We start from the raw sequence: 26,288 nt of genomic DNA on the forward strand, positions 1-26,288 counted from the left end.
CCCCGTGTCAATGCAGGGTAGAAAAGAGGCATGGTTCCATCCCTGGGTTGGGAAGATCCCCTGGAGAAGGAAATGGTAATCTGCTCCAGTATTCTTGCCTGGAGAATCCCACGGACAGAGGAACCTGGCAGGCTACAGTCCATGGGGTCGCAGAGACAGGACTGAAGCTATTTAGCACACATTACACATCTCCCTGAGAGAGGACAGGAACTGGAAAGTCAAGGGAGCTTTGTTTTTTGTTTTTGTTTTTTTAATGGGAGACATTTAGGCATGTTTTAAAGACAATGAAAGGATCAAAGTCAGTCGAAAGAGGAAAATAGGATGACAGGTATAGTGAGGTTTCTGAGAAGGAATGGATTTCAAGCACAGAGTTGGAGTCATCTTTAAATTAGGGGAGGAAAAACAAAACCATTGTGAGAGGATTGAAAGAATACACACATATGCACACGAATGTATGTATCTGACTGTATCTACAGGTATGTATATTCCTGTATCTACCTGTAAGTATGTATCTTGTATCTACAGGTAGGTATATATTTTTTATTTTATCTATATGTATGTATCTTACTCTATCTACATGTTTTCACCATGTGAGCTACTCAGGAACTTGCTTTTTCACTTATCCTTGTAACCATTTCCCCCTCCTGCTGTTATTCTTCCTTACCATCATTTTCAACAGTATCCTAACACATGAAGTAGTTCAGTCTTTAAAGCCACCTCGCAACGCTGGACATTTTCGCCGTCACAATTTTTCACTACCATCAACGCGGGACTTAGTATCACGATGGTGACATATTTGTAGCTACCCAGGATTATTTTTTGATCAGAAATTCATGGAAGAGGAACTGCTGAGTCAAATGGTCAGCCTAACTCGAGGGATAAAAGTCGCGTTTAAACGTCACAGTCATCCTCAGGTATGCATTCTTTACCTGAGGAGGAAACAGAAGCAGAGAGGTTAAATAATTAGCCCAAGGTAAAAAATAATTGCAAGTGACGGATTTCAAAAGCCGCGCGGGCTCATCATGCTGCGGCAGGGATAGAATTTGCGGTTTAGGCGATTCTTTTTTTTTTTTTTTTTGGTATGTTTCTGTGGGGGAGGGGCCGGGCAGCAGGGAAGGAAACTTGTGTCGCAGCAAAGAAGGAGGAGAAGGGGAGGGAACTCATGTCAGAACCCGAGCCGACTGCGCCGAGAAAGGGTAGGCTCAGGATTCGGTGGGCCCCCAAGCCGCTGTGCGGGGCAGCTCCGAGGCTGTGACCAGCTCCAGGGAGGTCCGGCCCGCGGCCGCGCCGCGCCGGGGTGGTTGCCAAGGGTCTGCCCAGTTTGCTGCTCTAGTTGCTAGGGCCTCCATCTTGAGGCCGGTGGCTGCGACACTCCCGGAAGGGGTTGCCGAGTGGGGCATTCACTTCCGGTCTGGGGCCTGCGGCGGCGACGGCGGCGGCGGTGGCGGCGGCGGCGGCGGCGGTAGCGGGTCGGTGTAGAAAATGGCGCTGGTGCAGCGGCTCGGGCCTCTCCCCGCGGCGCTACGGAGGGCTTGAGGCTCGCGAGCCTCACTCGCCGCGCCCCACTTGCTCGTGCACTTTACACACATGAGGTGAGCGGGGCGGGGGCCTCCCTCCGGGCGGGAGGAGCCTCGGGCGCTGCCGCAGGGCCCGCGATCGCGGGCGGCGGCGGCGGCGCCGGGCGTCCCCGAGACCTCGGGCCTCGGCGAAGGGGGCGCCGGCTGCGCCGCTGCGGAGGCCGGACGGGAGGCCCGGAGGGGCCGCGCTGCGCCGCTGGGGCCGGGCCGGGGGCTGCGGCTGGCCCGCGCCGCCTGACCGCAGTCGGTGCTGCAGCCCCGCAGCTTTGTGAGCCCCCCCGGGCTCCCTTCCCCCCGCCCCATCCGGCCCCGGCGCGAGCCTCTGCAGCAGCAGCTCCGTTTTCACGCGCATCTCTCTCTCTCTCCCTCTCCCCCTTTTTCTTTTCCGTTTCAGAGAATTGGAAGCTAAAGCTACCAAAGACGTAGAAAGGAATCTTAGCAGGTAAGATGGGCGCGCTTTCCGCCTCTCACCCCCTTTGATTAATCGTGTATTTCCACCCTGGCTCGCCCTTGCTGGGTTTAGAAGTTCTCCCTTGTCATTTTCTATCGCACGCAGGGAACAGACACGGAGAAGAGGCTGGAGGGAATACTGGATGGAGGAATTGCGGGGAGATGCGTAATTACGCGTGTGTTCCTTTCTTGGGCGGGGGGTGGGGGTGGCAAAAAACAGCGAAAAGCAATTCTTGTAAACTTAGTTAAAGCATTCTCACCCTTTTAGAATTTAATTAGGGGACTTGTGCATTAATTACTATTGTAAATGGTTGCAGGCATTGTGTGACTCATGATTGAGGCGGCCCTTATGGCGGGCTGTCAAACTGTTTTGGCTTCCCCGTTATTACTTTGTAACTCAAATTGTTGCCTTTATAAAAAGATACTATGTCTTCGCCCCCCCCCCCCCCCCCCCACACACACACACACATTGTAGTCAGGCGGATTCTGTTGCACTGGAAACAGTTTTGCCCTTGAACTTTACCGAGCATAGACTGCGTTTTGTTTTCTTTTGAAAATACATTTATACCTACGTTCGGCGTGTGCTCCTTTTATCAGGTGGTAAAATAATTAAAAATCTGTTCCCAGTAAGTGGTTCTCACTCCTTTTGGACCTGAGTGCTTTTGCACTGGTAACTTAAATCATCACCACAAAGGGCTTTTTTTGTTTTTTAAACGATGCCCCTATGAAAATGTGGAGCTTTATTGAGCTGTAATTGCTTAAGCATCAAGGCATTTAACTCTTTTTCACATTCATTTTCTGGTCTTACAGTCTTTTCCTTTCTTTTTCGCCGTTTTCTTTTGCATCATATTGGGACACTGAGAGAAACTTCTAGATTAGCCTAATCAGTGAGCAGCTTTTACTTGAACGAAATAAAATAAAAATTGTCTGTCTCAGGTCTTAATGTAGTTTGTGCTTGGTGATTGTAAGTTTTGTGTTTGTATTGAGGTCTTAACATTCACAATTCAAATCATCTGAATGTATTTTCAGCATATAGAATCATTTCAAATTGCTGGTCTTTGGGGTTATATAGATATTAATTTGTTAAACTGGTCATTAAAGAATCTGTTCAGTCAGTGAAGGATGGTCGTCATTGGTTTAACAAATAAGAGATATTCTGTTATTCAAAATAATTACACAATCATTTAAAGGAAATTAAGCCTGACTAAATAACCGGATATTTAAGTCTTGTTAGAAGCTATTAACGTTAAGATATGAAACAATTAAACAGGTTGAGTTTTTAAGATACACTTTCAGAAGGGAGCTTTGAGTGTTCGTCTATTTCTGTTTTTGCTTTGTCAGGTAACTATCAGTATAATTTCTGTGGAGGTTTTCTGGGACGTAATTAAAAACTGTCTCTACCACAGGTATAATTTCTATACGCTATTACAAGTTGGATGGAACTTGGAGTCTGTATCAGCTGTGTATCAGAGTTTGAATCCCAGCTTTGTCACTTAACAATATGACCTTGACTCTAGGCAAATCACTTAGCCTCTCTCTTCCTAATCTGTAAAGGGAGAGGTTTGGGCCTGCCAGTTGCCAAGGTCTGTTAGGCCCCTTGGGTTTTATAAAAAGGAGTCAAGTGTTGTCCCTGGCCACAGACTCCATGTGCATTGTCGGAGGAAGGCTGTAATGGGCACACGAATAACTACCACCAGGCTAATGGTGCGAGGGTCAAAAGAAGATACCATTCCATTCATAAATTCCAAGATCTTCAGCTGGTCAGAAGGAATGAAAAGGAAAAACAAATATAAAGGATGTTACAGGCCACTGTGTACCAAGGTCCCTGTGCGAGGGGAACATTTCCTAAAGGTTAAAAGTTTTCTGAGGAGGGAGAGAAGATTAGGTGGGCAGATGCTTCCTTTCAACTCCATCCTCAGCGCTGTGCTTCCTTTTTTCCAAATAAGGAGAGTATATTTGTCTTTACCAATTTGTGCCTCCCCAGGAAGGCATTATCCTATATTCAGTTAGTAAACATTTCTTGCCCATCTTAGATGTTCCAAATGCAAGGCTAGGCACTAGGGAAGTTCAGAACGGCAGCAGCTGAATTTAGTGGGTGTTTTCTGTCTGCCTGGCACACTTTGAAGATCTTACATCGACTCATCTGATCCTGGAACTCTCTGAGGTAGGTGCTTTCAGGATCTCGGTCTCTGTTTTACAGGTGAAGACTTTGATGCACAAAGAGGTTAAGTAACTTCCAGGAGGCCACACCACTGGTAAACTGCAGGAGATGTTACGCTTTGGGCTATATTGTGTTGCCTTGCAAGAGGCATGGTTCTTCACTTCCAAAAAACGTGAAAGTCTCTTTGGAGAGGCAGAACCCACATATACAGGCAGCACTCCTAGATAAGAGTTTCTCATCCTGGGCACTGTTGACCTCTTTTTTGGCTGTGCCACGAGGCACGTGGGATCCTAGTCCCCTGACCAGGGATCAGACCTATGCCCCCTGCACTGGAAGCTCGGACTCTTAACCAGTAGACCCACTGTTGACATTTTGACCAGATCATTTGTTTTGAAGTCTGCCCTGTGTACTACGGGATGTGTAGCAGCCTTGGCCGGAAATACTCTCTCAGGTGTGACAGTCAAAAAACGCCTTAAGATACCACCAGAGGTCCCCTCGGGTGAAATCACCCCCACTGTTCTAGATCTTCATGTTTCCTGAATATAACCAAACATTTGGATTTTTAACATTAAATCTGTAAGCATTAAATATCTTTTGTAATACCCTGGGACTCCAAATTCCCACTGTGTAGACCCCTTGTTGGGAAACTCCTCCAGTCTCTGAATGAAGGACGGAAGTCTTATTGCCATTCTCCTTTTCCTCTGCTAAGCTGCAAACCCTGAAGACAGAGTGCCAGGTAGCCAGAGCCAGTTAAATAAAATTGGCACAGTGGATAAGTTTGGTTGCCCACATGAGGTCAACTCTCTTAATTTACTGTCGGCCATTAAAGTTGTCACTTTTTGTCAGTATCCTGGCATTCAAAAGACAAATGTGTAATGTAATGTCTAGATACGGGAGATCACCACTGAAACTAAATTTTAAAGAATGGAATCCATTTTAGAAGGCAGAGAAAAAGGCAGTGTAGGAACAACAGCAGAAATAAAGGTACGACATCCAGAAAGTATAGGCAATTTGAAACAGCAGTAAGTAGTTGAGTTGCATTGGCGTGTAAGGGTGGGGGCAGGGGTAGAGTTTCCTGAATATCCGGTGGAGGATATTTTGCATAAATCTTACATTGTGGGAAGCTACTACGAAGCTTTTAGGTAGGGTGGTGATAGGATAGAAAAATGATAACTAGTGATCTGGGCAAGAGGTGAGGACGACCTGAATTAAAGTGGTAGTAGAAAAGCAGGAGTGTGATTACTCAGATGTTGAATCTGAGGGTTGGCACCTACTTACTGGAATTAGTTGTGAGAGGAGTCTTGGAACTGCAGGAGTCTTGGGACTTGCCTGCCCATCCAGTGGTCAGGAATCTGCCATCAAGTGTGGGAGAGTTGGGATCAATCCCTGGTTGGGAAACTAAGAGCCTATGTGCTTTGAGACAGCTCAACCCATGGGCAGCAGCTGTTGAGCCTTCGAGCTCTAGAACCTGTGCACCACAACGAAGACCTGATGCAGCTAAATTAAAAAAAAAAAAATCCACTAAATATACAGGGGTCTCCGTCTTGGGTGGAGGGGAGATTGACTCAGCCTCTGAATAAAATAAAGGTGAGAACAGACATCGAGGTTTGGGGAAAAAAGATGATAAATTACAGTTTATGGTTTAAAAAAAAAAATCCCTTCTAATTCAATGTATCTAACATTAAAAAGTAAGTATATGTGTGTGTATATAAAGTAAATTCATATATAAATATGTATATAAAGTACATATATAAATTAAATTTTGTAAATTATATGTATAGGAAGCCAAAATGATAAAATCATTGCGTATTTAGATCTAGACCATAACACCAGCTAATATTTGGATCCCTTCATTTCACAAGTGAGAAAGCTGTGGTCAAGGTTATAGTCTCTAAAGTGACAAATCTGGGATTCAGACAGACCTTTTGACTCTAGGGTATTTCAGGCTAGGCAGTATTTTATATTGCACAATAGGAAAAAAGGTAACTTGGGTTTCTTCTTTCTTTCTGAAAATAGAATAATTACCTCAATAGACTATTTTGTGACCATTTTACTAATGTGTGTTATCTGAAGTAGAAGTTACATGCTTTATGTTATGCTGATTCCCCCCCCCCCCGCCCCTAAAACCAACCATTAAATGCCATCACATGAGAGAAGTTGTTAAAGATTTTGCATACTGTATAATGTAGCATCTAACCTGGAATGTTTTTATCTGAGACACCTTTACCTGGGATGTGCTAACTAAGAAAAGACTAGAGAAAGCAGGTGTGAACTTCCTAGATAGGGTGCTCTTGGAATTCACCCAACTTTATTTGGGGGGAGAAGCTTCTGATTTTGTTCAATTTTTGTGTTGCTTTCCTGTGATGTGCTTTGTAGGCCAACAATTTCATATTGATAGGTTTCTTTCTAGCTTTATTTGGAAGCTATGTGGTACATCAGTTGGTAGAATAAATGAATCGTAAAAGGTAAGCTTAATTTTAATGTGTGTAACAACCCTCTATGGAAATTTTAAATATAAACATTAAAAAACCTGAGTACCATTCTGTAACCTCTTTTGAATTTTGGTATCTGAAATAAATCTGTGAGTATAAATTACCGTCCTTTACAGCTCCGTTTCATGACAGTCTCAAAAGTATTGCCCACAGTTGGAAAGACTTAAATATGGCTGTATATGTTCTGCTTAGGTTAACTTATGATGTCTCTCACTCAAAATCAAGAAAATGTCCTCCCATTTAAAAATTTTTAAAAATCATCCTAATCTTGATTAAAGTAGCAAGAAGAGTGCAGTGAACATTTGTATCTCCACCTAGGTTTACCAGGTACTAGTATTTTGCCACATTGGTTTTATCATGCCATCACCCCTAAATAAAAACCAAGGGCATTCTGTGTAACAGCAATCAAATAGATCACAGTTGGAGAGGTTTAGCTTTGTTACAGTACTATTTGGTTCATATTCAGATTTTCCCAGTTGTCCTAATAATGTCTTGTCTTCTTTTTTCTCAGTTCCTTAATCCAGGGTTGCATTTAGTTGTCTTCATTTCCTTCCATCAGGAGCAGTTCTTCATCCATTTCTTCCCCGTTAGTGACTGACATTTTGGTATAGTCCGGACTAGTTGTTTCTGTGGACTTGAGTTTGGATTTGTCCTGTGGTTTCTGTACGATTAGGTTCAGGTTGGACCTTTTTGGCCGCAGTGTCACGTAGGTGACGTGTTCGTTGTCAGTGCCTCCCATCAGGTGCCCTCCCCACCACTCGGAAGGAAATTAACTGAAGGTTTACCCAGTACTTTTACCTTTACACTAACTCAGTGTTTTGTTTTGTTTTGTTTTTCATTTTAGGATGTGCCAAACAATTAGTTGAAGCTGAGGTATAATTTTAAATAGTTGAGGTTACAATAATTACAAGTCTTTTTTAAATTGGCCAACTGTAATGATTGCAACTTTTTTGAAAGGTTATTCTGAAGAGAACTTCTTTTATTGTTAGACATAAACGTTGTGTGTTTTTGGCTTTTCACCTGTAATAAACTGATAACCCAGGTAAGAAAATGAAACCTTGGGCTGGGCTTGTGATATGCTTTCTTCAAAAGAACGCCCCTGTTGAAATTAGAGTGGCATTGTGGCACTGCAACAGTCTCTCATCTTGAATTCCGCAGGGACCACAGATGGTAGGAAATAGTTCAAAAAACTGAATGTGTGCTTTAAAAAAATCCTTAGAATACTTCAAAGGCTGTGGCTCCCCAAATACTAAGAAACATTGTATCATAGGGAGTATGATAGAGGAGCTGAATAATGTGAATAAAGAGATTTTTAAGATTTAAAAAAGAGAAAGTAACATTTGACTAAGGCATAGTTTCTCTTAAAAAAAAAAACCTCAAACAGCAACAATGTGAAAATAAAAGAGTTGACCCTCAGGGAGTTGGTTCCAAAACCCCCAGCCCAGCCCATTCCAAAATCCAGAGATGCTCAGATTCCTCATATAAAATAGCATAGTGTTTGCATATAACTTACACACTTTCTCCCTTATATTTAAATCATCTTTTAGATTACTTATAATACTTTATTCAATGTAAATATTATGTAAATAGTTGTAAATACAGTGTAAATGCTATCTGAACATTTGCCCATGTATAGCTATTCAGGTTTTGCTTTTTAGAACTTTCTGGAATTTTTTCTGATCCTTGGTTAATTGAATCTGAATTTGGAACTTGGGCTTTGGGAGCCCAACTATATAGTTTAAATGTCCTATCAAGGTGGTCTTGAATTGCATACTCTGTGTGAGATGGTTATGAAGCAGAAATCCTAGTGTTTCTACTCTTTTAACAGGGAAAAGGCATTTTGAATTTTAGTGTGTTGTGTGACCATGACTCAGCTGACTTCCCGTTTCAAATGGAATGTTCAAAACAGATTGAAACTTGGTTAAGGAATTTTATACTTTGAACCTTACAAGATATTTTCTGCAAACATCAATTGATTAGATTTTGTATAAAAACAAACACGATGAAACCAAGTCATTTGTTTTGCTGTTCTTACTAGTAATTTTGAGTCAGCCAGCATTGATTGAACGGCTTGCTGCAGTGATACTGAATATTTTTTACAATTTTGACATCTGTGCTTTGTTGACTTTGGTCTCTCTTTTCTCTTACTCTTTTGGAGTATCCCCATAAAACAGTAGAACATAGTGCTGTGTGGTGTGAAATATGCACTGATTTTAAATGTGTTTTAAGCATTACTTCACCGTGTCAGGGGCTTCCCCGGTGGCTCAGACAGTAAAGAATATGCCTGCAGTGCGGGAGACCCAGGTTTGATCCATGGGTCGGGAAGATCCCCTGGAGAAGAGAATGGCAACCCACTCCAGGATTCTTGGCTGGAGAATCCCATGAACAGAGGAGCCTGTTGGGGTCCTCAGTCTATGGGGTCACAAAGAGTCAGACACAACTGAGCAAATCTCTGTTTGTTGCTGTTAATTGACCGTGCAAGGATGTCAGAGAAATATGTTTCACTTAATATTCTACTTGTGAGTCCCTAGATGATGTGAGGCACATAAGTGAGAATCTCACTGTGAAAAGCTAGAAGGGAATGTAAAATGTGCCTTCTCTACATTGCTGCAAGTTAATCATGCTCAAGCTGCAATTCTCAGCCTGTCACTTAGAAACTTCCACCGCTTCTCTAATGACTCTGGAATTGAAGCCCAAACTCTAGTCTGTGCTAAGCTTATCTTTTTAGCTTTATCCCTTCTACCTCTTGCTCTGTCCTCAGTTCCTCCTTCTCTGAATGTCTTCTTCAATTTCTCCCTCAAAAAAATTTTTTTCTAACACTTTGACATAGCATAAAGTTCACCCTTTTAAAGTGTATGATTCATTGGTTTAGTTTATTTGCAGAATTGTGCAATCATCACAGCTCCCTAATTCCAGAACATTTTTTATACCCCCCTCCCCCCACCCCTCAAAAAATAACCCATACTTACTATTGATCACTCCCCCTTCACCCCACCTCTGGCCTCTGGCAAACCACTAGTCTATACTCTGTCTGTATGGTTTTGCCTATTCTGGACATTTTGTATAAATGGAATCGTGACCTTTTGTCTTGCTTGTTTCACTAAGCATGTTTTTACAGTTCATGCATGTTGTGGCATGTATCAGCACTCCATTCTTTTTATGGGCAAAAAATAATCCATTGTGTAGCTATACCACATTGGGTTTATCCATTCACTGGTTGGTGGGCCTTAAGGTTGCATCCACTTTTGGGCTATGATGAATAATGATGCTGTGACCATTCATTTACAAGTGTTTGTGTGGACGTGTGTTTTCAGTTCTCTTGGGGATGCACCTTGGGGTGGAATTTCAAGGCATGTGTTCTATGTTTTAACTTTCTGAGGGACCACCAAGCCTTTCCAAAGCAGCTGCACCCATTTTCCATTTCTAACAGCAGTGTATTTGATTTTCTCCACGTCCTCACCGATGTGAGTGGTATCTCATTGTGATTTTGATTTGCGTTTCTATAATGACTGATAACGCTGCACATCTTTTCATATGCTTACTGACCATTTGTGTATTTGATTTGGAGAAATGTCTATTCAAATTCTGTGCCCATTTTAAATTTGGTTATATTTTATTGTTGAGTTGTCAAGAGTTCTTTATATGTTCTAGATGCAAGTCCTTTATTGGATTAATGATTTACAAATACTTTCTCCCATTCTGTGGGTTGCCTTTTCACATTCTTGATGTCCTCTGAAGCACAGAAATTTAAAATTTTGGTACAGCCAGTTTGCTGTCTTAAACTATTTTAAAATTTTTATTTATCTCTAATTGGAGGATAATTGCTTTATAATATAGTGTTGCTTTCTGCCATACATCAACATGAGTCACAGCCATAGATGTACATATGCCCCCTCCCTCTTGAACCTACCCACCCCATCCCACCCCTTTAGGTTGTCACAGAGCACTGCTTTGAGCTCCCTGTGTCATAGCAAATTCCTGCTGGCTATCTGTTTACATACAGGAATAGATATGTTCCCATGCCACTCTCAGATTATCCCACCCTCTCCTTCCCCCACTGTGTCCACAAGCCTGTTCTCTATGTCTGCATCTCCATTGCCGCCCTACACGTAGCTTCATCAGCTTCATCAGTACTTCTAGAAAGTATCATCTTTCTAGATTTCCATATCTATGCATTAATGTATGATATGTCTTTCTCTTTCTGACTTCACTCTTTTTTAATAGGCTTTAGGTTCATCCACCTCATTAGAACTGACTCAGATGCATTCCTTTTAATGGCTAAGTAGTATTCCTGCATTGGAGAAGGAAATGGCAACCCACTCCAGTGTTCTTGCCTGGAGAATCCCGGGGACGGGGCAGCCTGGTGGGCTGCCGTCTCTGGGGTCGCACAGAGTCGGACACGACTGAAGCGACTTAGCAGCAGCAGCAGTATTCCATTGCATATAGGTACTATAGCTTCTTTATCCACTCACCTGTTGATGGACATCTAGGTTGCTTCCATGTCCTAGCTGTTGTAAATAGTGCTGCAGTGAACGCTGGGGACCATGTGTCTTTTTCAGTTGTGGTTTTCTCAGGGTATATGGTGGAAAAGGAAATGGCGACTCACTGCAGTATTCTTGCCCGGCAGTTTCCATGGACGAGGAACCTGAGCCTGGCGGGCTGCAGTTCATGGTGTCGCAAAGAGCCGGACACGGCCGAGCGACAGACACACACACAGGGTAGATGTCCAGTAGTGGAATTGGTGAGTCATAGGGTAGTTTTAATCCTAGTTTTGTTTTAAAGAATCTCCATACTGTTCTCCATAGTTGCAGTATCAATTTACCTTTCTACCAGCTGTGTAAAAGGGTTCCATTTTCTCTACACCCTGTCCAGCATTTATTGTTTGTAGATTTTTTGATGTTGGCCGTTCTGACGGTGTGAGGTGATACCTCATTGTAGTTTTGATTTGCATTTCTCTAGTAATGAGCGATATCGAGCATTTTTTCGTGTGTTTGTTAGCCATCTGTATGTCTTTGGGAAAATGTCTGTTTAGGTTTTCTCCCTCTTTTTGATTGGGTTGTTTGTTTTTCTGGTATTGAGCTACATGAGCTGCTTGCATATTTTGGAGATTAATCCTTTGTAAGTTGTTTCATTTGCTATTATTTCTTAAACATTTTCGAGTGTATATTTCAGTGAAATTAAGCACATTGATAATGTTGCTCCACTGTCACCATTCCCCGCCATAACTTCATCTTGCAGAACAGACTCTGCACCTGCTAAACAATAAGCCCCGTTCTCTCCTCCCCTCCACCCTTGGGAACCACCATCTACTTTGTGTCTCAGTGAATCTGACTGCTCCAGGTAACACGTGCGTGGAATCACAGTGTTTGTCCTTTTGTGATTGACTTCACTTAGCAGAATATTCTCAAGGTTCATACCTGTTGTAGCATGTCATGCAATTGATTTTTGTATGTTGATTCTATATCCTGCAGCTTTGGTGAACTCATTTATATAATTTCCTTTCCAATCTTAATGCCTTTTATTTCTTTTTATTTTCTTTTTTTATTGAAGGATAATTGCTTTACAGTGTTGTGATGGTCTCTGCCATACAGCAACTCAAATTAGTCATAATTTTATATATATATATATATTCCCTTCCTCTTGAGCCTCCTCCCCCACTTATTTTTCTTGCCTTATTTTCCTAACTAGAACCTACGGGAAAATGTTGAATAGGAGTGGTAAAAGTGAACATCTTTGTCTTGTTTCATCTTAGAGAAAAAGCATTCAGTCTTAACCATTAAGAACAATGTGAACTATGGACTTTATCAAATTATTGAAGTTCCATTCTATTCCTGGTGTGAACATTTTTGTCTTGTCTTGAAAGGGTGTTGGATTTTGTCAGATGCTTTTTCTGTATCTGTTGAGATCATGTTGTCTTATCCTTTGTTCTGTCAATGTTATATTACGTTGATTTTTGTATGTTAAACCAGCTTTGCATCCCTGGGATAAGTCTCACTTGGGCATAGCATATAGTTCCCATTATATGTTGCTAGATTCGATTTATTAGTCATCTGTTGAGGATTTTTGAGTTGGTGGTCACAAGGGTTATTGATCTGTAGTTTTTTCTCTTCTTGTGACATCTTAATGTCTTTCGATAGCTGGTGTGGTCTGGTCTGAAATCTGGAATCTTGAACTGTTTGCTTTGGCATCTGCCTCATTCTGAACTGTGCATTAATAATTGTTTCTATATATCCAGTGCCATTTTTCCTTTTTAATTTTTTTCCAGTTTTTAAAAACATTTTATTACTTTTCATTGCACTGGGTCTTGGTTGCTATGCTCAGGTTTTCTCTAGTTGCAGTGAGGAGGCTGCTGTCTAATTGTGCTGTGTGGGCGTCTCTGTTTGCAGAGCATGGGCTCTGGAGCACAGGCCCAGTAGTTGTAGCCCATTGGCTTATTTGCTTCAAGGCATCTGGGATCTTCACACACCAGGGCTTTAACCTGTGTCCCCTGCATTAGCAGGCGGATTCTTAACTTTTAGACCACCAGGGAAGTTACTTTTCCAGTTTTATTAAGGTATGATTAACAAAGTCGATTCCATTTTCTTTTCTCAGTTAGTACATACCTGTGTGTGTGTGTTATTGAGATATAATTGACATCTGACTTTGTGCAAGTTTAATATGTACAACTTGCTGGTTTGAAATATTTATATACATGTTGACCCTCGAGAAATGTGAGTTTGAACTGTATGGTCCTGCTTATCTGTAAATTTTTTTTTCTTCACTAAATACATAGTACTGTATTACATGATCTGTGGTTGGTTGAACCTGTTGATGTGGAACTGTGGGTTTGAAGGGCCAACTGTAAAGTTACATGCAGCTTTCGACTGCATAGGGTCTGTGCCTGTAATCCCTGCCTTGTTCAGGGGTCTGCTGTATTCCAGCAGGATTACCACAGAAGTATTAGCTGGCATCTCTCTCAGGTCACATAATTATCGTTTCTTTTTTGTGGTGAGAACATCTAAAACCCAGTCTCTTGGCAACTTTGAAACATAAAACACAGTATCAATGGCAGTAATCACTATTCTGTGCATTAGATTTCCAGAATTTATTCCCCTTATTTGCAAATTTATTACTCCCTTTAGTTGGAAGTCCTGTTTAACAGCATCTCAATTTTCCTATCCCCTGGTCACTAGTAACCACAAGTTTGGTTTTTTTGGAGTCCACATGTATGTGATAGTCATACAGTATTTGTCTTTCTCGAACTAATTTTACTTAGCATAATGCCCTTAAGGTTCATATCCATGTTGTTGCAAATGGCAGAATTCTTTCTCAAGGCTGAATGATACTCCTTTGTATGTATATACAGCATCTTCATTCATTGATGGACTTAGGTGGTTTCTCTGTCTTGGTTATTGTGAATAAAGCTGCAGTAAACATAGGAATGCAGGTATCTTTTTTGATACCCTGTTTTCATTTCTCTTGAATATATATCCAGAAGTGAGATTGCTGGATCATTAGTAGTTGTCTTTTTAATTTTTTGAGGAACCTCCATACTGTTTTCCATAGTAGCTGCACCAGTTTACATTCCCACCAACAGTGTTCAGGGGTTCCCCTTTTCTCCGTGTCTCGCCAACACTTGTTACCGCTTGTCTTCCTGAAGTAAACCATTCCAGGAGGTGTGCTGTTTCTGTTTTCTCCTGTATGCGGTCTTGTCTTTGGTCACAGGCTTCCTTGTATACTAACATTAACTTCGTGCGGGGTTCTGTACCTAGTCCCTTGTGGCTGATGTTCAGTATACACTGACGTGCATCTCTTAAGCACTTCCTCTGCATTACCTAATCTTCACAAGACACCTCTGAGGGAGGTAGCATTTAAGACCTCTTATAAACGAGATGGAGGCTTTAGAGAAATTAAACAAGTTGCTTATACAGGTCGGTAGTGGAGTTGACATTTAAACCCGCTTCTCTTTTAGGTTCAGAGCCAGAGCTCTTAACCACATGCTGTGCTGCCCAGGAAATGCTTGCTTGAATAGATTGGATTTAAACTGGTCCTTAAAGAAGTAGAATGTGGGTAGAAGAAAGAGTGGGAAGATTGCATGCGTGGTGGTGGATAGGTTTATAGTGTTAGTAAAAGCAGGAATTGGTATTTAATTGGAGTACGGTGCAAGTAGAGCTGGTTTTTGTTCCCAGAGCAGTAATTAGTTCTATTTGGAAGAGTGAGATTAACATCTGAAATAATTAGAAAAAGAGTATTGTTTAATCAGAGGTCAAGAGTGAGTTTTGTATGAGTTGGAAGGAATTATGAAGGAACTAGTAATTAAATTAAGCCTCAAAAGAGGAGTGGATTTAGGAGAGTTGTTTAGCAAACCAGATTTTGGGTTGGGCTTTACCATTGTCTTGTGCTGTAATCCTTATAATCCTTTACTAGTATTATTTTATTGCTCAGATTATGAGGCCAGTAGAAACCCCCTTTCAAGCTCAGCTTCCTACTTCTTTAGGAGTTCCAAACTATGTATGATTGGGATCTTCATGGCTACCTCATCATATCCTATTTTTCTCTTCATTCTTAAAAGGAAGATATGCTGACTTTGAACTGTGCTTTATAGTTCAAAATCAAATGCAATATAGAAATATACAGTATTGCTGCTACCCTGACTTTTGTCCTCTTTTTCTCCACATATTTCTGTCACAAATATGTATTTTTATTAGTTTCTCTGTGTGTGTGCTTCTAGAATTCCTTTTTGCAAATACAAGCACATGGGGAAATGTATCTCCCCCCTACTTTCAACATGGAAGGTAGTATACTGAACATTTTTGTTCCCAGTTAACTGTATACCATCCAGATCCTTTCATGTCACACACGGAGACCTTCTTACGTGTTTTATAGCAGCATAGTGTTGCATTTTGTGGATGTATCAATATTATTTAATGACTTGAGCTACTGCTTGTGACTGTAAACAAGCTTCTCTCGTGTTATCTCATTGATTAGTACCTTCTCTGATACTTTTGTTCCCTAACCCCTTTTCTATTTCCAAATAAGTACTAGTCTTCCTTATGTTGGGCTTCCCTGGTGCCTCGGATGGTAAATAATAATCAGCCTGTAATGTAGGAGACCTGGTTTGTTCCCTGGGTTAGGAAGATCCCCTAGAGAAGGGAATGGCTGTCCACTCCAGTATTACTGCCTGGAGAATTTCATGGACAGAGGAGCCCGGTGGGCTGCAGTCAGTGGGGATCACAAGAGTTGAACACGACTGGGCGACTAACACTTTGCTTATTTTCAAAAACAAAAACTTCATTTTTATCCTGTATTTTTCATATCAAGGCTGCATTTTTGAAAATCTGACCACTCTTAATTCAGTTTCTGTCTCTACTAGCTGGTGAAATTATACAGCTTTGTAGGTTACTAGCAACTTCCTGTTATGTGGTACTAGGCTGGCTTTGGTGATTAATTTAGATGTAGGAGTACAGAAGGAGGGAGAAAGGAAAGGCTGATGAGCAGATAGGGAAAGGCTGGGAGAAAACAGAGTAAGGGAAAAACAGAGTAAGGGAAAAAGTAGGTGAACAACATTTTTGGCAGAAGATGTGAAATTATTTTCATAACTAATTGGTGGCATACAGTTGGCTTCTGTGTGAAGATGACCTGCCTTACAGTGATTTGTGACTGATAGGCTAGTTGGGTGCTATGGAAAGTTCCCTCTATTTTCTATTTCCCTTGTGACTCAGCTGGTAATGCAGTTGGGAGACCTGGGTTTGATCCCTGGGTTGTGGAGATCCCCTGAAAAAGGGAAAGGCTACCCACTGCAGTATTCTGACCTGGAGAATTCCATGGACTGTATATCCATGGGGTTGCAGAGTCGGACGTGACTGAGTGACTTTCACCTTTTATCACTTCTGTATTATCATTTCTAACAGCAGAGCTTCTATTTAGAAATTTTTGCTTTCTACAGTCTAGAGTTGTCATAAGCCTATCTCTCGTCAATCTTATTGATATTGTCAGCTGTTTCAGTTTCTTGTCATTACCTTGGATTTCTTCTTTGCTTTTCATTTCCACTTGCCACCATCATGGTTCAGGACATTGCACTTCTACTTGGATTACTGCAACAGTCTTTTCACCCTGTTCTGCAGGTTTGTTTGCTGCTTTTACCCAGTGCTTTTTCTCCCCTTTTCTCCCCCAGTCAGTACTGGCTCTGGATATTGCCGTGCTAGTAGGTCTCCGTGCTTTGCTGTGTCCATGCCCTTTTGTGCTTCCTTGCCTGAAAAAGCCCCTCTCTGGCTCTGTAGAAATCTTGACTTTTCTTTAAGACCCAGATCAACTTCTTACTTTTCCCTGAAGCTTTCCTTAGCTGTAACTGTAAGAGCTCATACGCATGTCTTGTTTTTCTAAACTTGCTTATAGCCTCTACCAGATGATTTCTTGTTTCCATATTTCAGGCGTGTTCAGTTGTTGTTCCTACAAAATTATAGTTTAAAAATGATGAATTCTACTTGAGTTCTCCTAGTACACAGCAGACTGCTTGACTTACAGGAATCCCCAAGCACATCCTTACTGATTTATTGATTAAACATTGTGTGGGTTGTTAATTAATAATTGTGGATGGAGAGAGTCAGATCATCCAGGTACCTTGAAGGTCTGCTTCTTTGCTATGCTGTGGATATGCACTTTTTAAAATGGGATTTTCTTTTTGATTTTCTAACAAATGATATACACTGAACTGGACCTTGACTTTTTTTTTCCAACTCAGTGGTGTGTCTTCGAGATCTTTCTGTAAAGCCATGTTTGTTGGGGGATCCCCAATGTCACCTTCAGTTTTAACAGTTCACTAGGAAGGCTCACAGGATTCAGCACATAGTCATTCTCATGGCTGTGAATCATAAGAATGAAAGTATACAAAACAAAATCCGTAAAGGGAAAAGGCACAGTGGTCAAAATCCAGAGGAAACTAGGAGCAAGCTTCCAAGATTTCTGTCCCTGTGATGTCACACAGAATGTGGTTAATTTCTCTAGCATCAAATTATGACAACATGTGTTAAGTGTCTACCAGGAAAGCTCATTAGAAATTCAGTGCGTAGGGTTATTTTTTAGGGGCTGATTGTGTAGGTACCATCTACAGCCAGCCCCTTAAAAAAAGTCATGGGGTTGCAAAGAGTCAGACACGACTGACGACTGAGCAACAATAGTGAACAACAATTGTAGGTACCTTCTGCCTAGTATGTACCAAAATTCCCCACCGCCAAAAACAAAGTAGGCTTTTAGCAAAACTGTGTTGCTTGTATGTTGATTTGGGATTGGTGGGAACCTCCCTGAAATGCAAGTACCTTGACCCCAGGCAGGAGCTAGTCTTGCAGTCCTTTCTCAGGATAGTGGTCTCAACCTGCTGTGCTAATCATAACTCTTTCCTGCACACCATGGAAGTCTGTAACTCCCCTCCTGTAAAAAAACAAAAAAAACTAATGTGTAATGTTTCATGATTTGAGTACATTATGGTTTAACTTTCCCCTGTTGATTGGTTTTTAGTCTATTTTGGTCTATTTTGCAGTATCTGTTTTGGTACATTTTCTTTTGTAGAGGCTTCTATTGAAATTGATCAGTGACATTTAAAAATTTACTATTAACAGATCCTTCCAAGTTGTTCATCAGAGGTCCTTGCTAGTTCATGTCCAACAGCAGTTTACAGGAGTATCCTTTGGAAGTGATTGCTTTGAATGATATTCATGTTGGGAATGAAGGGAAAGCTGACAATCAGGAAGAATCAGGAAGAGCAGGTCCAGGAAGGGCCTTGTGGATCCTAGACTTGCTGCCATTAAGGACACTTGTCTTGCCCTTTGTCTTCCCAAGATTCTTGGTTCACAGACTCATCTCCTTTTATCTGTCCTAATCTCCCACCTTGCTGCCTTACTCATTTGAGTGGAGGCTTGTAATTGTTTTTGTCTTTTATTATGGAAATTTTCAAACATACACAAAAGTAGAACAGAATAAAGAGCTTTCTGTACCCATTACCCAGTTTCAGCAGTTGTCATCATTTTGTCAATCTTGTTTCATTTTTTTCTCTTTTCCTATTTTTGGGAGGATGGCGTGCAGCCTAGAGTAGTGAAAGCAAATCCTAGACACGGTGTTTTAAAAAGCATTCATTTTTGGTACTAATTTACAAAAATAGTGCATGTGTACCATAATATTTTAAATAGGGGTTTTCTTTTTAAAAACTTAACAATTCCTTTAAATAGTGGTTCAGTTGTGAGGTTCCTCTGATGTTCCTAGTTCAGGAGGGTATACAAAACAGACAACTTTTAAAAAATATGAGCTAACACTGTTCACAGTTTTACAAATTCTTTTTTTCATTTAACAATGTTAAGGACATTCCTTCAAATCAACAGACAGGTCAACTTATTTTCAGTGCAAATATGCTATGCTATTATAGAGCCATTTCTTTACTGATGGACATTTCAGTTTTCCGGTCATATACGTATGGCCTTGTGTACCAGTGCTTTATCACTGTAAGATACCTTCTGAAGCATGGGATGGCTGGTTAGATTATGTGTAACTTTATTTATTTATTGGCTGCACCCCATGGCATGGAGGATCTTACTTCCCCCAAGTGGGGATTGAACTGTGACTCTTGCAGTGAAAGCTCGAATTCTTAACCACTGGAAGGACCATTGGGGAAGTCTCAGATTATGTGTAATTTTAATTATTAAAACTGTTACCACAATATTCTGCAAAAGGCTATAGTAATTTCTGCATTAATATAAGAGAGAGCCTCTTAATTTCTCATTTTTGCCAACACTGGATATTATTATCCCTGATCATTTTTACCAGTGAAATTAGTATGGGGTTTTTTTGCCTTTATTAGAAAGAAAACCCAGCAGTTTATTTTGGAAAAAATGTATTGAGTTGGCTTTATACTAGGAAACGCAAAGCTTGGTTCAGTACTAGAAGATCCATCGACAGAGTTAATCATATCAGTGATCAAGAGTCAGAAATTCTATAACCATTTCAGTAGAGACAGAAAAGAATTTTAACAGAATATAGCATGCACTCATGACTGGATCTCCCAGCAAACCAGAAACAGAGAACAGCCTTTTACTGTTTAAATATTGAAATTTAATACTAATCTGGAAAACTTTTAATATTTAAGTTTTTGAATACTTACTCACATTGCTGAGAAACTTAAAATATTGAATGAAAAGGTTTATATGTTGAGAGCTCCCTTCCCCCATATGCCTAGTTCCTTCTGCCCCCTCCCCCCAGTTACTGTTGGTTTCTTAGGTGTTCTTTTAGAGTCATTTTATACACATACAGGCGAATATGAATACATAGCCTCTCTTGTACTGTCAGGCAACTTGAATTTTTCATGAGTGGTTTTTTTTTTTTTTTTTTAAGGGCAAGCATTATTGCTCACTTCTGAAAGCTTTTTAGCTACCTTCATGTTTCTCTCTCTAAAAAAAGAAAAAACCTTGAACTCCTGAAACATGGACCGTTTAGCTCTTCACTAGTTGTTTCTCCCACATTGCCCTCCCACAAACATTCACAAAATAAAAAATACTAAAATTGCTGTCTTAAATATCACCAGTGTTTGCTCCCCTCTTGTTAAAACCAGTGGCTGTTCGGTCTTTGTCATTGAATCTTTGGCTGTTCTTACTCCTGATTATACTTGCATGGTGTTTGGAACTCCAGTATTTTGAGTTTCCTGTAGTATGGGGTTGGCCCAAAAGTTCGTTCGGTTTCCTATACAGTGGTTCTAATAGCTCTTAATTGTCTTTAACTTCATTGGAAACAGTTTTGTAAGAGTCTGTTGTGACAGCTGTCCTATCAATGTGCATTTTTTAAAAATGACTTATCAACATTGGTGAGTTTTGTGTAGCCATTTTAATATTGAAGATGGAAGAAAATGCAATGCTTTTAGCATATTATAGTTTATTATTTCAAGAAAGGTAAAAAACTGAAATGCAAAAAAGATTTGTGCGGTGCATGGAGAAGGTGCTGTGCTTGATCTAATGTATCAAGAGTGGTTTGTAAAGTTTCTCATGCTGGAAATTTGTCACTGGACGACGCTCCACACTCCAGTACTGGTCGACGCTCCACACTCCAGTACTGGTTGAAGTTGATGGTGATCAAATCAAGAAATTGAGAACAGTCAATGCTATAACCATGTGGGAGATAACCAATATACTCAAAATATCCATATCAAGCATTGAAAATCATTCCCACCACCTTGACTGTGTTAATCATTTGATGTTTGGATTCTACACAAGTTAAGTGAAAAAAACCTTGACCATATTTCTGCGTGTGGTTCTTTACTTAAGACGTAATGAAAATGTCCTGTTTTTAAAAGAAATTGTGGTGGGCGATGAAAAGTGGATACTGTACAATAATGTGGAATGGAAGAGATCATTGGGTAAGCAAAATGAACCACCACCAGCCACACCAAAGGCTGGTCTTCATCCAGAGAAGGTGATTTGTTTATGGCGGGATTGGAAAGGAGTCCTCTATTATGAGCTCCTTTCGGAAAACCAAGCAATTAATTCCAACAAGTGCTGCTCCCAGTTGTTGTTTTAGTCATTAAGTCATGTCTCTCTTGCAGCTTCATGGATGGTTGCCCGCCAGGGTCCTCTGTCCTGAATATGGGATTTTCCAGGCAAGAATACTGGAGCAGGTTGTCCTTTCCTTCAGGGAATCTTTCCAACCCAGTGATTGAACCTGCATCTCCTGCATTGGCAGGCAGATTTTTTATCTCTGAGCCATCAGGGAAGCCTAACTGCTCCCAGTTAGACTAACTGAAAGGAGCTTTTGACAAAAAGTGTGCAGAATTAGTCAACAGAAAACCCAGAATCTTCCATTAGGGTAACACAAGACCACATGTTTCTTTGATAACCAGGTACAACTTGTCTGGGAAGTTCTGACTCATCCGCCATATTCACCAGACATTGCACCTTCAAGTTCCTTTTATTTTGGTCTTTACAAAATTCTCTTTATGAAAAAAGTTTCACTTCCCTGGAAGACTGTAAAAGGCACCTGGAACAGTTCTTTGCTCAAAAAGAAGAAAAGTTTTGGGAAGATGGGATTATGAAGTTGCCTTGAAAAATGGCAGAAAGTAGTGGAACAAAATAGTAAATACACTGGTCAGTAAAATTCTTGGTGAAATGAAAAATGTGTCTTTTACTTAAAAACTGAAGGAACTTTTTGACCAACCCAATACATTCTTCTTGAAGTGTTCTTACAAAAGGTGGAAGGAAATAAAAGAATTGTGTATGCACACAGTCTGAAGAAAAAAGTGAGATGTCGTCTCACTTAACTCATTTAAAGGAAACTGTTGCTTCTGAAAAGAGTGCTGGTACTTGACTTTGAGAAGTATTAGGGTGTAGGGGCGGAGAAGGCAATGGCACCCCACTCCAGTACTCTTGCCTGGAAAATCCCATGGATGGAGGAGCCTGGTAGGCTGCAGTCCATGGGGTCGCTAAGAGTCGGGCATGACTGAGCGACTTCCCTTTCACTTTTCACTTTCACGCATTGGAGAAGGAAGTGGCAGCCCACTCCAGTGTTCTTGCCTGGAGAATCCCAGGGACAGAGGAGCCTGGTGGGCTGCTGTCTATGGGGTTGCACAGAGTCAGACACGACTGAAGTGACTTAGCAGCAGCAGCAGGGTGTAGGGGAAAGGGAAGACCATGGCTTTGAGAACCTAGATTGGAATCCTGACCCCACTCCATACTAGCTGTATGACCTTGGACAAGTCCCTTAACCTTTCTGAGCTTCAATTTCTTCATCTATAGAAGGGAAATCCCTAACATTTAAAAAAAGTGACAGATGGGAAAATATCCATAAAGTGCCCAGCATAGTCACTGTAGCGTTCTAATCACTCAGGCTTGTTCTCATTTCTAGACCCAGAACTTGCATTTTGAGATGCCCTGCTGCTAACTTTTAAGGGGAGAATGATTTTGCTGACTGGACTGTTCTCTTTGTGGAGTGCGTATCAAATATGGTGGACAGTGTAGACCTATCAAATGCATCAGCTCTTATTCCTTTTGATAAATAAGGTGAACAATAAACTCAAATATTTTGAATGAATTTCTGTTAGCATTTAAATTCTGGGAGTCAGTCTTTGGGCACAGGTGGTTGTGGGCGCGTGTGTGTGTGTGTTTTTTCCAGTTGGCTTTCTGAAGGAGATGTGGGAAAAGTAGGGTTAGTTGGTTGTAATGACAGTTTTGAAGGAACTTTTGTTTGTCTTATGCTTCTGGTGTAATATTTTCATGAGGAAAAATGGTTCATCTTTTAAGTACTAAAGAGGTCATTTTTGGTCTGCAAAACACTTGCTAATGTCATCAAAAGGTCTTCAAAATGAAGTTTGAGAAGGATGAAAAAAATTCCAGGTAAATAGTAAAGGAGCATCCTATAGAGTAAAATTACAGAACAAGGACTTCTCTACAATTCACAGGCAAACACAAAGAGCAAATGCTAACGATTCCTGATGTTTCTGCATAAGTGACCCTAAATATCTTAAAAGTTGAATGAATACAGTCTTCGAGATATCACTGAGAACTGGTGAGAAGGGTTCCTAACTAGGCATTGAGTGCTTACTCAAATGTGTTAAGAAAGCATTCTTCACTGAAGCCTGATAAAAAGGTGATGAAACTGATGCCCATGGTAACTTATCCCCAGTTTCTTGTTAGTGCTGAAAGAGTTTACGTCTGTAGAGCTAGTAAACAGCTTTGGTTGAGTAACATGCAGTGATGTAATTTATTTGCCTTTGTTTACTACAGTGCTTGTTGTTCTCTTATGCTGTAGCTATCTCAGGCCTTGACTTCTAGGACTATAGTGTGCAAGCTTGCTCACTTCCATTGCCTCCCTGACACAGAATGCTACAGAGGGAATCATGGTTACACCTGGCTTGATCAGCCACAGGACAGTGCTACTTTGAACAAAGTGAAATGAATGACAGCAACAGTTATCATCCTCTTCTTCCAGCTTCTGATTTTAGCAGTTGTAAACTTAGCTTTACTAAATTATCATCAGTTTTACATAATGTCACTCTTGTTTTTCGCCGACTCCCTAAGCTTAAGTTTTGGGTAATCTTAGTGTGAGTGTACCTGTAGCACCCCTTCTAGTCTCTCATGTATTTGTCTGTGTTTTCTCATTTTATCTTCTACTGCATCCCCACTGCCATATGCATTCCAGCCTTAATGAATTATTTTACAGTTTTCCAAGTGTCTAGTTCCTGTTCCTTGAACCATCTCTGCCTGGTATTGATAATGACCCTCTGGAAATCTTCCTCAAGGGCAGAATTAGGTACTTTTCCTTTGTGTGTTGATTTTCCTTAGGTGTCTTGTGATTTTTGGTTGTCTGTTGATACTATGAATGAAGATTTAGGTTGTAGACACTAGAGTAATTAATGTAGGTAACGAGTATGTTTTCTCCAATTTTGTGTAGATTTCATTACCCAGGAGCCCTGTACATTGAAAGAGCTGGAGGAGTGTTGATGGGGAGCCCTGTATGTATGAAGGGTGTTGACTGTCGGGCTTTACTTCAGTGTTTTTTGGTTTTTTTTTTTGGTTATAGGCTGAATTTGAATGCGTTTGCTACCTGTGGCTGTGTAGCCATCCAGGAATGCAGACTCAATGGGAGTTGTTGAATGGTTGGGGCCTTTCTATTCCTTATGCAGTCTTTACTCCATGCTTGTTTGTGCTCAGCCAGCTCTAATCTTGGAGCCTCTCTGGAGCTGCACCAGAGGATGGCACATACAGCCATTTAAGACTTCTCTGTGTTTATTCTTAGATTGTAGCTTCCTTTGCTCTTGTTTATTCATCAGCTGTGAATAGATTTACTACCTTTTCTCCTATCATTTTGGTGAGTGAGAGCAGAAAAGAGGAGACAAACACAGTTGCCCGTTCATCTTGAAATCCTGAGCCGGGAGTTCTATTGCCAGTGAACATTTCTGATTTTCAGAACTGAAACAAACTTGTATTAGTGCATTATGGATTGTTTCCCAAGTGTTGATAGAATAGTTTTGAATGTTTATAAGATATGAAATTAGTATAATGTTAAAATACAAGTCATCTTTTTATGAATAAGTTGTGTTCTAAAAATAGGTATAAAAACAGAAAGAAACTCACAGACTTAGAACTTATGGTTGCCAGAGGGGAAGGGATGGTTAGACATTTGGGAAGGCCATGCACACATTGCTGTATTCAAAATAGATAATGAACAAGGACCTACTGTATAGCACATGGAACTCTGCTCCATGTTATGTGGCAGCCTGGATGGGAGGGGAGTTTGGGGGAGAACGGATAAGTGTATATGTATGGCTGAGTCCCTTCACTGTTCACCTGAAACTACCACAACCTTGTTCATTGGCTGTACCCCAATACAAAACTAAAAGTTTAAAGTTTGGGGAAAAAAGAAGTATAAAGCTTTTTAGAGCAAGGAAAGCTGAAAATACGCCAGATACTGGTCTGGAGAGGGTTGGATGGAGGGGTGGTTCCAGGCGTTGCCATTAGCTACTGAAACAAGATAACTCTGCTCATGAGATGTTGTTTACATTCTAGAATTGGAGGGAGTTGTTTGTTTGCCAATGTAAAATTGGCTAACTTTAAGTTATCTTCCTTACTATAACATTAAAGCTCTACTATTCGTTACTTACTAAGGAAAAGTACTGTTCAGTGGCTGTATACTTAGATTGAGGTTTAAAGTTGTGTTTTATATTAATGAATATGGTAAATGAATAATTTGCCATATCTTCTAATAAGAGTGAAAATGAATCTATATGCAACATTACTGTTATTCATTCATTTTGGGAAAGTTAATTGCAACTGTGTGGTTCAGGGATTTAGTGCAAGAAGAAGAACAGTTGATGGAAGAAAAGAAAAAGAAAAAAGACGACAAGAAAAAGAAGGAAGCTGCTCAAAAGAAGGTAGTATATGTATAAACTAATTACTTATATTAAGCAAATATAGATTTAAAAAGAAATTACTCTTATTGGATTACTTAAAGCATTTGATTTAATATTTTAACTTCAGTGGTGTTTCATTTTAATATTTAATGTCTTTACTATTTAATGCATAAATAGTAATGTGTGTATAATTTAATGCATAGTTATTTGATCTTTCCAATAATTTTTTTCAAAGGTAAGTCCTTTCATAGGTCTTTATTTTTCAATTAGGTGTTCCTGGTTTTCATGATACTTAACATCATTTTATAGTGAGAAGAGCATGGAATTTGTAGCTTTCTAGAGAGGAGTTGAAGTCTGGCTCTCCCACATAGCATACAGAAGGTTGTGGCCTTCAACTTTATTTAGCTTCTCTGGCCTTAGTTTCCTTATGTTTTGTAAAATGAGAGTTGAATTAAATAAGATAATGTAATACATACACATAATAGGAAATAATAATGGAAGTAGTAATAAATATAATAGGAAATAGTGTCAGTTTTCTTTTCCCTGTTTATTTAGTACCTAGGCTCATTTTTTTTTAATGTGCAGGTTTTGTTAGGGTATATATGTATGTTTTTTACTTTAAAATTTATTTTTATTATAATATATTGATTTTACATACAATAAAATTTTCACTTCTTGGTGTACAGTTCTGTGTTGTGAAGCATGCTTAGAGTCGTATCATCACCACTGTCATAATCAAGAAACATAAGTTT

General features: G+C 40.3%; 1 protein-coding gene and 1 pseudogene across 12 annotated transcripts in view; one reads left to right on the top strand and one right to left on the bottom strand.

Moving 5' to 3' along the window:
• Positions 1 to 1,349, bottom strand: part of LOC107131823 (5'-AMP-activated protein kinase subunit gamma-1-like) — a 114,597-nt pseudogene extending 113,248 nt beyond the window's left edge.
• TNRC6A (trinucleotide repeat containing adaptor 6A) overlaps positions 1 to 26,288 on the top strand; it is a 223,948-nt gene that overhangs the window by 126,312 nt on the left and 71,348 nt on the right. For 6 of the 12 annotated variants that reach the window (XR_009492855.1, XM_059881569.1, XM_059881572.1 and 3 more), the window contains exon 1: positions 4,289 to 25,557. Coding sequence is in view for 10 of the 12 variants with exons in the window: in XM_059881569.1 (XP_059737552.1) it covers positions 25,411 to 25,557 (147 nt within the window). In the remaining 2 variants the exon portion in view is untranslated. The other 6 variants (XM_015460350.3, XM_024985201.2, XM_059881571.1 and 3 more) reach the window with 5 other exon arrangements.

The sequence above is a fragment of the Bos taurus genome, chromosome 25 (genome assembly GCF_002263795.3).
Source record: "Bos taurus isolate L1 Dominette 01449 registration number 42190680 breed Hereford chromosome 25, ARS-UCD2.0, whole genome shotgun sequence".
NCBI lineage: Eukaryota > Metazoa > Chordata > Mammalia > Artiodactyla > Bovidae > Bos > Bos taurus.